Consider the following 14,804-nt stretch of genomic DNA (forward strand, 5'->3'; position numbering starts at 1 on the left):
TATTCACTAATTTATAGCTTTGTTCTTTACAAAGATGTTAGATTCACTCTATGGCATTGAAAGAAACCATGATTCCCGATTTATACAGAGAAAAAAATGAAATGGCTCACTGTCAATCCACAGTGACAGTTTTTAATTCCAGATCAATGATATGGCACATAACTATGAAATGAAGAACTAGTCACAAAAAGAAAAAGAAAACAACACACATTAAAATGTACAAAAAGCAAAAGTAATTTACATTGACAAATAAAGAGTGGCATTTATTAAGGCTGTGCTTTAGAAAGGACATTTAAGATCAGGTTGCCTTGATCAAGGCACAAAACACGTAGAGGTAAGCACAGCTGTTTAGAAGAAGAGGTATATACAATCACTGATGAGGTGGGCATGCATACAAATACAAAACTGCACAGCTGTTCTTTGCAACAACTTGACTAAATGAAACAAAATTCTGTGAAGTTTTTACAAGTCCACCATTGTACTTCATTATTTTTTTAAAAAAATTGGCAAAGATTTCCAAAACATAAAGGATTCACAATTTTGGGTACGTTAAAACATTTGAAACAAAAGTGCTTCCCAGCTCCCAAACCTGCCTGGTTGTGCTATCTGGTCTAGATGCATTTTCCAGACATTCAGGAGCGTTCCACACAACTGAAATGTTGGCTGGGAGAGGAAGAAATGGAACATTTCTACAGACACTTCAAAAGTTTTAGATCTTTCAAGTAGATGAGACTTCTTACTACTTCATTTCCAACCAGCTGCATGGTATAGCAATGAAGATTCAGGCATCTTTTAGCAGCAGAGGTTCGCCTCAAAGGGCACGTGGTCTCTTCGGATTGATTTGTTTACTAGCCTGTTCTTCTTCTTGTAATGCTGTGCGAAAGGACTTCACTTTATCTAAAAAGTAACAAAAAAGGGGAAAGCTCTGACAAATAATTTCAGTGGGCTTCCAATGCCCAATTCACAAAGCAACTGCTTTATTTGGATATAATCTTTAAACTGTAGCTTAAAGGAGAACCTGAAGGCTGCTGGGACCCCTGGACTCACCACCTCCTCTCTATTCCTCCATCAGAATGGCCACAAAGAGAAAACGGGAAGCTTCTGCTTCCATTCTAAATAAATCAAACCATAGCTTACATGCCATTCCTAAAGGGTACCTGACCACCGCTAATAACATACCTTCATATATTATAGTTTGAAGTAATGTAAATGGAAGCAAAGTCTTCTGCATTAAACACAAGATGAAGGAGAACTGTAGGAATCTATGGCTTGCTATAAATTATAGTGGATCACACTTCCACAACTGCTAGATGTCATATGTTGTCTACACATGTGACAGGCTACAAGTTACAGACAGATATCCCAACTTCTCCCCTTTTGAGAAAGCAAGTTTGAGTCTGTCTTAAAACAAAAGGGTGATAGAACTGGAGGAGTAAGAGAGAGAAGCTGAACACTGAGGCTGGGATGAGTACTGGGGTTCTTTGAATCTCCCCAGCAACTTCAGAATTAACCTATTATAATATCCAGGAAGCTTAAAGTCCAGGAATCAGGAAAATTGCTATCCACAGAAAAGTAGGTAAAAACATTTAACAAGGAATGTTTGGCAATGTTAATCTTTGTATGGTTGCACTGCACAAGTCTCCTATTTTTTTTTCCTCTGAACAAATTAGAGAAGTGTATTCATGAAGTTATACCATTTCAGCAGAATCTTGAATTACAAAGCATAACGCCAATGTTTTAAAGTGGGCCAGGTTTGTTTCTAACAGACCAGTGTCCTTCTGCAGTCTGCCTTTCCCCGCTTTATTTTTAAATAAAGTTTGCTTTTGCTTATCTCTAGTAAAGATTGACCTGGGGAGGAAGGGCTGAAACCTTTAATCATACACTTCTAAGCTAGACAGTCAGGAAATTACATGATAGAAAATATTTTTAAACTTTTAATTGTCAGAAAGTTTGTGAGGGACCTCTAAAAACTAGGGCTGAGGATGCTAGGTGAAGTGCCTCTTGAAGACAAGTCACCCCCCCTCCCATCCCGAGGACTTCTGAGAGAGGTGATGTGAGACTGCCAACCTTCTATCTTTCAAGCTCAGTCACTCTGCTACAAGGTCAGGTAACATTCTGATTATTTCTAAGCTCATAATGTTGGCTTTACCCCTAACTCGCCTATTTCTCACTGTATGCCTGCCAAGTACAAAAATTTGCAGAAGATTTTTTCAGAATAGTATCATTCAAGTGTCTGTAGCTTGACAGGTATTTTACATTTCCTTGAAGAATTTCATGAGAAAGTTTGCATTACTTTCAATAGTTGTACTGTTTGAATAAAAAGGTAAACCAGGAACAAATATGTATTCATTGAAATTGTAATAATAAATTTGGCTTATATTGAGACCGAGAAAAAATAGTTACTATGTGCCACCACATGGTACGTGTCTGTATGTTATCCTCTAATCTTCCATAATAACCAAAATAAGATATACCACAATATGATTTCAACTGAAAATCCTTGTGTACCATCTAGAATTCCATTTACACATATGTTTATTGATCTATTGATCTTAAGATTTTCCTAATTTTTAATTGTGCTGAGAAAGAGGAAGGAGTTGTTTCACAATTACTATCTAAATTCTAAAACAATGTAGCTCTTAATCTAGTAATATTCTCATATACACAAAAAGCATTCCAAAAAAGATAAAAGCTCTACCTCGAAGTTCTGTCAAAATGTAAATTTTTTGTTCTAGAATTGCTTCAAGTTGTGTAGCATATGAATCTACATCATAGTCTACTTCTTCTGTCATTTCCAGGAGCGCTTTTTCATCTTCTAACCATCTAATTGATTCCTAAAAGCATCAAAGAGAGAGAAACACAATAATTGGATCAAGGAAAAGAATTATCAGATAATCTGAAGTGGATTACCACCTCTCTTAAATTACCACATTGTTTTGAAGAAGGTAATTAAAATTCTCAGAATTTTAAAGTGGTTTAAATGATAATATCAAACTAATCATCTCAAAAATGATTTTTAAAGTTCTAGTCTTCTTTTTAAAAATAAAAATGGCAAAAAGTATTAGCTTTGTGATATTAAGCTCATAAAAAGCAATAAGGAAAAACATGGTGTAATTCCATCTACAGATAATCCTCTACTTACGACCACAATAGAGCCAAAAATTTCTGTAGCTAAGCAGACATTGGAGAAGTGAGTTTTGCCACATTTTACAGCTTTTCTTGCCATAGTTGTTAAGTGAATCACTACAGTCGTTAAGCTAATGGCATGGTTGTTAAGTGAATCTGACCACCCCATTGATTTTGCTTGTCAGAAGGTTGCAAAGAGGATGACATCATCCCAGTACATTACACCGGTCATAAATAGGTGTCAGTTGCCAAACACCTGAATTTTGATCATGTGACATGAGGATGCTGCAACAGTCATAAGTGTGAAAACCTGTCATAAGTCAGTCATGCTGGTTACCTATCACAATTCCAAACCAACCCAACAAAAGAAGAGGACACAATGTGAGTCTCTTTACTGGAGTTTCGGTTTGGCACATGGTGGCCAATACAAGTAAGAGGGCTTTTAGCCAGCTTTACTGGCTTCTGCTAGACAGCAGGCTTTATGGACTCAGTACGCCCTGCCCTCACAGCTGGCTCCAGCAAGTACTTTTTGGGCCCGGCACCAGAAAGTACTCTTTTAGCCCAGTTGCTCCCTGGCCAACTTCAGCAAGTATTCTTCAGGCCTGGGTGGCTTCTGAACCGACCACAGTTGGCTTGCCTTCCTTGCTCCTTTCCCAGTGTGAATCGCATCACCCATCTGTGTCCCCATGCATCCCCCTCCCCTTTTGTGTGTGTGGCAACTCCGAAACAGCATGTGGTCACAAGTTTGAATGGTGTTGACAACATTTTTCAGTGCTGTTATAACTTCAAACAGTCACTAAATAAACTGTTGTAAGTTGAAGACTACCTGTAGTTTATTCGGTTCATATATCTCGAATTAAAACAAAAAAAATTATATAGTAATTGTTTAATTTATAACCCCTTATAATTCCACGCTTCCCCTTATGTCGCAAAAACTTTATAAATGTTTGAAAAAGCTAAATCAAGTATCTATAAAGAAATAATCCTACTGCCAACTTTCTTTGTAATTACCAAATACTGAAACTAGTTTGCCAGTTTAAAAATTTGCAATAAGTTTCACAGTTATTTAAACAAGAACTGGCCAATCAAACAATTCTCACTTTGGGCCATTTTTGGGAGGTCTGCAGAGTGCAAATTTTTGCTCTTTTTTGCCCCCCCCCCCCCCAGCCCCAGAAGCACTCTATAAGCCTCCTAAAGGCTATGCATGCCCTTTTTTGAGGCCTGTTTTTGGGAGGTCTGCAGAGTGCAAATTTTTTTTTTAAAAAAATTGCCTCTTCAAAATCTTGGTGCGTCTTATACTCCAGTGCATCTTATACTCTGAAAAGTATGGTACCTAAGACAGTGTCCCAGAGCAGACATACATCCCATTCCAATCTCTTCCTTCTCACCAAACTGCACTCTACACCAACCATAAGGCAATTCAGTTTCACTATCATACTTTTCAGATTTGCACAAAGTTAGTGTGTAAGATCCTTATTTTATATTGTGCAATCTCCCATAGAACATTTACCTGGAAGACAGCTCTGTGGTCTTCTACTACTTGTTCTTCCATTTCCACCATCTGTGACACTGCTTCATGAAAAGTGAATAACTGTGGTGAAACTTCTTCCTCCTTTAAGAAACAATAAACCTCACTATAATAAGTTACAAAATGGAAAGCAAAGGAAAGAACATTTTGAAGAAATGGCTGAGTATATTTTGAAGCATACTACCCTTTTATCAACCTGAAGTTATACAACAATAAACCTACCCTGTAATAATTTGTCAACTATTGCTTGGTGGTACAGATAACCAGCATGTAGAATAAACATCAAGGAGCAAATGCAGCAATTTTGCACTGCCTTTAATATTCCCAGTGTCAATCAAATGCTATAAACTTAAATGGTGGCTTTCTGAAGCAAGATTTGAAATTTAAGTCCCAGAAAGTTTGAAGCAATGGGGAAAAGGGAAACCTTCTTTCTAGAACATTCTAGAATATATTTGTAGATACATATTTATCCATTACTTAATTAAATCTTATGTACAGCCTAATTCGTTTATAAATGTATAATTGATCTATATGGTTAAAAAGTGATATTTAAGCTTGATTAGGAAGAATGTATACAAAATAAGATGATAATTTAATGTTTAAATAATTTGATCAAAACTAATTGACTAGAATTTGCATTTCCAGACAGTGATATCTGAGTTACTCACATTTTGTTCACAAAGTAGTTTAAGATCATCTCTCTGAGGTGAGCTCCCAACACCCCACTGTGCATCCAAGTCATCAATCTGATTTGGAGTGTGATGCATGATGGGACGGATGTCACCAGGAGCACTGGGATCAACTGTTAGTTCCTTGACTCTACATTTTTAAGATAGATGTTCATTTTAAAATTAATATAATCTGAATTTAAGCAGGGAGAAAATCATTTCATGAATTCACAGACAATTTACATAAGTGGTGGTGATGTCAACTTCATGAGTATGTATGTCTATAATAGTAGGAGTCACTCACACTATATTAATTATAAAATTGCAATCAACCACAACATTGAATTATATCCTCTCCCCCACACACCTATACACACAGAATATCCACATATAAAATGAATCAATATTGTATATCTATTACTCAGATGTAGAGCAACTAGTAAAAAAAGTTGACATCACCACCTCTTACACATTGAGGTAAACAAAAAACTTTGGTATGAAATGTTTGGAACTAGTAAAGGCTAATTCGGAAGATGATTTGCAGGCCATGCAGTTTTATCATCAAACTGAATGAAAACCAAAAAAAAAAAAAAATGATTGGGAGAAAAGTGGAAGTATGACTGTTAAATTACACATCAGAATAGAAAAATAAACCACTAAAATTAACATTCCATGTAAAGAATGAAGTAGACCTGGTGATTGAAGGAGAAAAGTCGTCATACTCATAGGAAGGAGAGAGATCAGAGCGACTGCCACTACTCTGTGAGAAGGGAATGTCCGAAGGACTAATTCCAAATTCCTTTACTCTGCAGCAGCAAGATACAGCAGAGAAATTAAAAGAAAGTGTTCTTGTAAAAACAATGAAAATCATGTTTGCAACTGCACAAAACTCTTCACAATCTATCTAAACCTAACTCTCTGATAAACCTCTTGGAGAGAGAAAAATTTAATAGGAAATTGAAGTCAATGGATGGAAGCTTGAACATCTAAAAGGTCAATGGCTGGAACTGAATATAGATCGTACCTCCCCACTAATGGCCTATGAAGCACACTTCTGAACATAGTCATTTGTATAACTTCATCAACCGAAAGAAAAATATCAGGTTTAATGGCCTATATTTCTGAAGTAACATGGACTTAATGACACATTACAAAGAATGAATTCAATGCAATTTATACATGTCCACCATTATTATCTAACTATATATTCTTGGAACGTGTTTTATTGAAAACTAGAATTTATATATTAAACATAAGTCGTCTCTTTCCAGTCAGACTTCAGTCCTGGTGACCTCATAGTCCATGTAGTTTTCCTGGGAGTAATTCAGTAGTAGTTTTGTATCACCTTCCTGAACCTTCTAATCTGTCCATAGGACTAATATTCCTGGCAGTTCTTTTCCAATTAAATAGTCCCTGCTTCGTTTCTGAGCTCTGAAAAGTTGCCATCTAAAGAACCTAAGAACATTAATAGACAGTCAAACCTCAATTTAAAGAGGCGAAGAGTCCAGTATACACTGAGCACCTTAGTAAGGTATGCAAAATAATTGACTCTTACATTTCTCTTTTGAAAACATTGTTAAATGAAAACAAACATTTTCATAGTTTACCTTTACTTTAATTTTTTTAACTTCCATGTTAAATTTGAATTTTCTAACTACATAGATGTATATATGTCTAACAATATAATACTGCAAGCAAAGCACCAAAATTAAGATTTTATGTAAATAATTTAAACAAATACTCATCTTACCTATTTGCATATCTTAATGTATTTAGAGTGTTTTCACAAGATGCCATCCCTGGAGAAATAGTAGCAATCTAAGATGGGGAAAAATGCCAGAATTATTTTCTTGAATGATAACAAAAGTATACACTTCAACTGATTGGAATTAATATTTTTCTTTTTAAAAAAAGGAATACTTGGTTTTGAGGAACATGTGATATCTAAAACATATAGTATATGCTTTACTAAAATTTGAAACAGAAGAAAAAGTTAAAGAATGCATGATAAAACAGGCTAAGGATTTTGTTATAACATACAGAGGAAGCAATGGGAGAGGTGGTTAAAAAGACTGAAAGTTACATTTTCTAAAAACGTTAATGAGAAAGTTTTATTATCTTGCAACTTAAGTGACTCTTTGTTATAAATTAACATACCACTGGTATAGGACACCAGAAAAATTGCCAGGATAAAGGTATTCTAATAACATCTTCATAAATCATACAATAACAATGTTTTAGTTTAAGGAGCAGAAATCCTTCCCTTCAGGAACTTACTGAGTTCCAACAGGTATATATAATTTATTTGTATACAATCCCCAAGAGTTATCTTTCATGCAGTGAAAACACTCTGCAACATGCCTAACTTACCATACAGGTGCGAGAGTTTTCTCCAATGAATGAATCTCTTAAGACCTGAGTAAGTTTACTTGCTCTAAACGGAGTATGAGGTTTGTTTCGGCCTAAGGCTCTGATGCACTCCTGGAAGAATAAAGATGTTTGTGTTTATTCCTTAGAACCAATGCAAAATTTATTTTAAAACAACCGCAAATTTGAACAGCAAATAATGGATGACAAGCTGCACTCCCCCATGTTCTTCTTTAAACATTGCAGTACAATTTCAATTAAGAAAATATTATACATTAAAGATAGAATTGAGATTGTGTACAGTTCACATTCAAATGATAAGACTGAAATGCCTTTTGCATGGTCCAACATTTAGACATGGGCATATACTTTTAATTGCTAGTGCACCTTGTGACCAATAGAGTATTCCTCCTTGCAGTATTAAAATAATTTGAACCAAAAACTGAAGAAGACTTAACATTATCATTTGCTGTTGCACCGTTAAAAGTTTTAAACAAAACTGACACTTCTTCAAGATTAATCTCTTGCTATATAAAATGTTTACCAAATAAAATTAGAAGTTAAGGAAATATCTACCACTTTTTATCTTTCCTTCCTTCCTTCCTTCTCTTTCTATCTATCCATCCACAGAGAGACCTTATCCCATCCACCAAGCTTTTCTAGCTTTGCAAGAATGCCAACAACCTCATATAAAATCTCATAAATAAAATATGAATTAAATCTGACAGACAAATCTGAGCCAACTTCAATGTCAATAGAAAAGAAGATGGGCTTGCTCATCCTTGATTCTAATCAATTACAATATTTATTTGAAATAGCTGGCTATTCCTTTTATCAGGAAATAAATAAAAAGTCTTTACAATATAATAAAAGTACTTAAAACAATAGTTAAATTTAAAGATATTCAATGTATGCAAACATTTTACCATTGGTAATAGGTAATATCACCATCTCAAACTACTGTTGCTAAATGCTAAATCAAGAATCTATATGAATGAGCTAGCAAAGATATTAAAATACTCTCGTGTGACACTTGAGAAAGTTATTTTATGACATTGTTAAACATATTATGCAGATCATAAAACTTTCAGCAGTTCTTTTAGTATATTAAATATATTTAAACCTGTCAAAGAAAGATATAAGCATAACTATAAAAAAAACAAGTGTACCAATTTAATTAAATATTTTTTTTATCAAGAATACTTTATTGAGAAAAACAGGCAAAAAATAAAATCCTATAGGGACTAAACATTCAGGTTTAAGCAGCTGGCAACTGGTATAAAGCTCAAGTAGTTAGTAGTTGATCATTTTCTTGCTCTAAGTCTTTTTTCAAGCAATGTATAAGTTCTATTTTTTTCAATGATCCTTATAAACTAAGGAACCAAATTAGTTTCATAACTAATCAAACCTGTTTAAGATGTTCCAGCATCAACTTTATATCTATTCTTAGCAGTAAACAATTTGAAATGACATAAATATAATCAATTCACATTACTTATCATTTTGTACTTACCTTGACATGTACCATATAGTGGCTAGTAAACATTTAAAATGGAATGACCATCATCTATAATAAACCATTAATGTAGTAAACAAATGTTTTTGAAAAGTTTTGCATTTGATATAATGTAGAAAGCCAACAACCTTAGCTTGAATTCAGTGACAAGTATTTCTTTTACCTTGAGTGCTAAAAGGCTCTTGTTAATTTCAGCACCTTCTAGTCGGGTTTGCCTATCTGCACTGGAAGTATCAGCTCCTCTTTCATTTCCAGCCAAGTCAATTAGGGAAAATTTACCATGTAGCTTCCCTTTCCTCCGGAGGATGATCTGAAACACTGCATGACTTCGAGATGAGTGTGCATTTGCTGATGTTTGGCCAGATGTTCTTTAACAAAGAGATGGGGTGGGAAAGAAAGAATGAAATGTCACTGTATGTTAGTAATAAGATTAGTGCATTCAACATTGATAAGACTATAATTTCTGTTAAAAATTAAGGCATATTCTATTAATAGTCAAAGTAAGAAATAATTGAAAGGTGTATATTACAATTATGCTGTCCACTTCAGTTACAATTTTAATTGAGACCCATTATTGGTATGTTTTCCATTTATATCACAAATTCTACACTATCTCTAAATTCCATAAAAATGTTTAAAATATATTTACATGTGAACATAAAATGAGACAATGCTTAAAATGATTGTTAATACATTTAAAAACAGTAATTTGATTATATTAAAACTGCTTCCTATAAAAAGATGAAAAAATCTATTTATAATTTGTATGGAACAAAAACTTTTCTCAATTCTGAAACTTTATTTATGTTGTACTCCAAGAAAATAAATAAATAAATAAATAAATATATATATATATATATATATATATATATATATATATATATATATATATATATATATAATATCAAACTGTTTAATTTTTTAAATATTATCTACTATAATTTCATAATGTGAAAGAGGGGGGGAAAGAATACCTGCAACTGTTGCCTATCTCAATAAGTTTTAGAACATCTTCAACACATTTAACCTCTCGCTCATGTAATCCCACCACCTGGACTTGCTGTTTACCATCTTCTAAAACTCTTAATTTGGTCTTCCTGTTCAGTAAGTCGAAAACCTTATGTGGGGAATGGGAGGGAGGGAGAAGAGAATGTGTTAGCTAGGGAATTTCTGGAGTATTAATTTAGCTCTGTTGAAACAATTGGTTATATACACAGAAGATAAAAATTCAGTAGTTATATATTTTAGGAATAAATCACATACCTTTCCACTATAAATCTCGAAAAACGTTGCATATACTTGAAGTTCCAGTTTTTTATAATTTGGCTTCTTCAACATTAAAAAGACATCTCTAGCTGCAAATAGATTACAATTACAGGAAATGGGAAATGGAAAAACTTCAGAAATGCACAACAGTTCACATACTGATATATTTATTAACTATACTGAGTGATCAGCTAAAAAAATGCTGGAATTTATAACACTTTCTGTGTTCATTATGCTTTTTCTACAAATACAGAGTTCACATGTAGTATGGAACTGTATTTTGATGCTAAAGGCACAAACAGAATGGAACATAAATAACAGGCTTGCGCTATTCCAACTCCCATCCCTCTTCCTTCAGAATTGCTTGAAGAAGGCCTGTAACATCAATGACATCCGACCCAATTCCCAACTTGCATTGTATGTGTATCTGAAATTATAATTTAAACCAGGAATCATAACTTAGTTGTTTTAAAAAGTCCAAATACAAGTTCTGAATTGCTGAGCTATTAAACTAGAGTTTAATTTTCTTGATTCACATATCATAAGCTAGGGAATCAGATGAACCAGATATTGGTTATTTCCCTTCCAGAAGAATAACATGAAAGAGATAACTTTTCACAACATACAGCATAAAAGAAACATGGATTCTGTACATATTCATACATCCCATTTGCCCCCCTCCCACCTGTGCATGGATTCTAAAACCAAATTAAGGATGTTGCAATTAGCATTTATTTTGGAATAAACTTTCAAATTACAATTTAAAACAAGTAGCAATGTTTTACCCTAAGGATTATGAGCTAACAAAAATTTGCCAAAAATACATATTCCCACCTCTTTAACTCTATCCAAAAGCAATTTTCAGAATTGGGGGAGGACAAAAAAACCTTCTCTCTCTCTCTCTTTCTGTCTACAAAGACATAGCTGTAGTAAATCCTGTATGTAATGAATGTAAAATGTTATGTATGATTATTGCCTGGATTGATTCACCAAGAAAGATCAATTATTGTGTGAAATCTGCTACATCTGATATCCACTGAATCAAAATTTATGCAATTGAGTGTTTATGGTATTACTATAGACACTAATTCATCTAGAAAACCAACATTTCTAGATGAATTAGCACCTTGAGACACTGAAACATTTTTCAATCCCTAGTAAAACAATGAAAATACTACTGTGTTTCCCCGAAAATAAGACAGGGTCTTATTTTCTTTTTACATACAAAATATGGCTTGGGCCCTATTATCAGGGGAGGGCTTATTGTTTTGTGGTTGCCGGGCATCTTCTCTTGAAGATGCCCGGCGAGTGGGCTCTCAAAGAACCGGGCATAGACTCAGGGGCGAACGGCTGTGTTGCGCTGTCATAGCAGCGCAACACAGCAGCCATGAAGCAACCGGCAAACACTCAAGAACAGCCACCCGGCAAACCCCCTTTACAGCCAGGCACAGCATCATTCACTTACCTAGGGGTATCACTTGGCGCCTTCGAAATGCCAGTGAAAGACGCTCTGCACAGATGGAGGGGGGGTTGCGCAAGCAGCTGGTCCGCTCCCGCTCACTCCCAATGCCCTGGCCCAGCTCTCCCTCAGAGCCAGAGAACCTCCACTACCGCCACCATCCCAGCATGGCTTTTTTGTCGGCTTCCAAACGGAGTCTTCCGGAAGTGACCGCTCTGGCGTACACTCTATGGTTGTGAGTCAGCTGCTGGCAGAGCATACTCCCAGAGTGTACAATCATAGATCGTATGCCCAGAATGGCCACTGCAGGAAAACTCGGTTTGGAAACTGCTGAAGAAGCCATGCTGGGATGGCGGCGGCTGCAGCTGTGAAGGTGCTCTAGCTCTGCGGGGAGAGCTGGGCCAGGGCATCGTGAGGCTGGGAGGCGCATGAGCAGGAGCTGAACAGCCGCTTGCATAATCCCCCCTCTCCAGCCATGCAGAGCGCCTTCCACTGGCATTTCGAAGGCACCAAGCTGCGAGAGCCGGGCGGCGGCGAACAGGCGCTCATGTGGCTTGGAGATACCTCTAGGTCAGTGAATGGCACTGTGCCCGGCTGGAAAGGGGTTTTGCCGGGTGGCTGCTCGTGAGCGGGGTTGCTTCATGGCTGCTGTGACAGCGCAACACAGCCGTTCGCCCGAGGCTGTGCCTGGCTCTTTGGGAGCCTGCTCGCAAGAGAGCAACCGCCCGGCAACACCCCCCCCCCTCTTCAGCTGGGCACAACGCTGCTCACCAACCTAGGGTATCCCAAAGGCATTAAGCAACGTAATCACCTTTGCCCCCACCCTCCGGTTCTCGCAGCTTGGCACCTTCGGGATACCGCTAGGTTGGTGAGTGGTTCTCTGCATGGCCAGAGGTGGACGGTTGTCCAGGGGGCTTATTTGTGGGGGAGGGCCTATATTTTTGCCCACCAGAAAAATGTGGCAAGGCCTTAGTTTCAGGGCATGTCGTATTTTCGGGGAAACACGGTAGAGAATGAGAAAATGTGACTTTGCAAGTAGAGAGGTAACTAAAACCTCTCTCCTAGGCCCACTTGAATGAAGAGACTTTTATTTTCCATTTTTAAGTTAAATGGCTCTTCTAAGTGTACTGTAGGGCAGTTTAAGAGGTGTACATACTTTATATAATAGATTGCATTCACACCTCACTTTAGGGCATAATGTGATTTGTTGATATTTGGCTTAGCAATGTTTTATGAATCAATTATTCTGGTTTGGAAACCAGAGTTTTGAATTTACATAAAGCAATTTTATGACCAGTCCTTGTATTTATGGCCTTTGCAGATCTGTAAAGCAAAGGAAAGCTGAATTTAAATCATAAACAGATTATGATTTCACTTGGTTACTTTCACTTAATGACCAAGTTGCAGTTGTAGTCTCTACATGAGGACTACCTATCTCATGTTGTGGTCAATACATGAGAACTGTGTGTAATCTTTTATTTTTTTCCCCAATAGTTGGGGAAATAGGGAAAAATGGGGGGGGGGGTATAATAAAGCATTTTTAAAGGGCAGGGCAGAGGATGAAATAGAGATATGGGGAAAGAGAAAGAAAAAGATGAACATTGCAATCCATATAGCTTTCATGATAAACAACATAAAAATGATTTTGTTTTATCTGTTTTTTTTAACTTTCTAGTTTAGTCTATGTAGCTCTGATAAAACATGGTGGTCTTCCATCTGAGTATTAACCAGATCCACATATGCTGAGCTTTTCAGGATTAAAATTCAAGATCAACATGTGACTTAGTGAATCATTTAAATTGACAGGTAATCCATAAGTCACAAATGGTCATATTTTGAAAAACGTATATATTAGAATCAAGTAATCATAATAAAATGAAATGTAGTAATGGGCAACATGTTGAGGAAATACATGGTTGTATTTACTCTGAGTAATGAAAATTTACTGAGGGATTAATCCATACTTAGTGTCATTGTGGCAAAAAACGGAGGAGTTAGTACTATGTACACTGCTTTGGGATATCAATCCCTCTCTCTTAATAAAAAGTCTCAGCAGTCTCTCAGACACCACCTTAGAGATTGCTGTGGCTGTGGAATGGCTGAGACATTTTGCTGATGATTCAGTAACTTTCAAGGAAGAAGGAAAGTTTTATTTTGGGGGGAGAAAACACAAAAACCTCCTGCTACAAATGTTCATTTATCTCAAAGGTGCTTTTTGAGGAGGCAACTGGACTTTCTTGTTTTTTCTTTGAAGACATTTTGCTTCTAATCCAGCTGTCTGCAAGGAATATAAATCCCCATTCCCCATTATCCTGTCAGACCTGAAGAAGCTTCTTGGGTGAGAAGCAAACCGTCTTTAACGAAAAAACAAGAAAGTCCAGTTGCCTCCTCAAAAAGCACCTTTGGGATAACCATGACCTGGATGACTGAGAATCTCTATAGGCTTTTTCCAAATGTTCATTTCATTACATTTTTCAAGGTCCATCCAAAAGTGATCCATATTACACAACTAGTGTTTGTTTTCAACTCTGATGATACGTTTTCAGAAATTTCAACTATAATCACAGATTTATTATAATCACAGTAGTATTAAAATTTCTTACCAGCAAGTGCATAAATTCCTTTTGAACAGTCTTGGTTCTTTCCTGAAAAGTCACCACCCATAGTCTAAGGCAAAAATAAAAAGAGCAATATTAGAGGGGAAATTATGTAAATTTACAGCCTTATTTATAAAGAAGCAAGACCAAATTATCATTTATACTGAGCAGACCCATGTAAAATAAGAGAATTTGTTCTCTCAGGACGCTAAAGTTTCCTTTATAGTGCCAATAAAGTACCCCCCCCCCAATTAAATAAAACTTGAGGTAACTATGG

General features: G+C 36.0%; 1 protein-coding gene across 3 annotated transcripts in view; it reads right to left on the reverse strand.

The window, feature by feature from the left end:
• Nucleotides 1-115: 115 nt before the first annotated feature.
• KIF2A (kinesin family member 2A) overlaps nucleotides 116-14,804 on the reverse strand; it is a 56,050-nt gene continuing 41,361 nt past the window's right edge. For 2 of the 3 annotated variants that reach the window (XM_032213611.1, XM_032213612.1), the window contains exons 11-20: nucleotides 14,534-14,597; nucleotides 10,469-10,560; nucleotides 10,180-10,322; nucleotides 9,369-9,573; nucleotides 7,693-7,803; nucleotides 7,073-7,140; nucleotides 5,323-5,473; nucleotides 4,637-4,738; nucleotides 2,699-2,834; nucleotides 116-897 (exon numbers count right to left, since the gene is read on the reverse strand). In XM_032213611.1, coding sequence (XP_032069502.1) covers nucleotides 812-897; nucleotides 2,699-2,834; nucleotides 4,637-4,738; nucleotides 5,323-5,473; nucleotides 7,073-7,140; nucleotides 7,693-7,803; nucleotides 9,369-9,573; nucleotides 10,180-10,322; nucleotides 10,469-10,560; nucleotides 14,534-14,597 — 1,158 coding nt within the window. In that variant the 3' untranslated portion in view covers nucleotides 116-811. Of the gene's footprint in view, nucleotides 898-2,698; nucleotides 2,835-4,636; nucleotides 4,739-5,322; nucleotides 5,474-6,014; nucleotides 6,129-7,072; nucleotides 7,141-7,692; nucleotides 7,804-9,368; nucleotides 9,574-10,179; nucleotides 10,323-10,468; nucleotides 10,561-14,533; nucleotides 14,598-14,804 lie in introns of all 3 variants that reach the window. The other variant, XM_032213613.1, reaches the window with a different exon arrangement.

Source organism: Thamnophis elegans, chromosome 3 (assembly GCF_009769535.1).
Source record: "Thamnophis elegans isolate rThaEle1 chromosome 3, rThaEle1.pri, whole genome shotgun sequence".
Taxonomy (NCBI): Eukaryota; Metazoa; Chordata; class Lepidosauria; order Squamata; family Colubridae; genus Thamnophis; species Thamnophis elegans.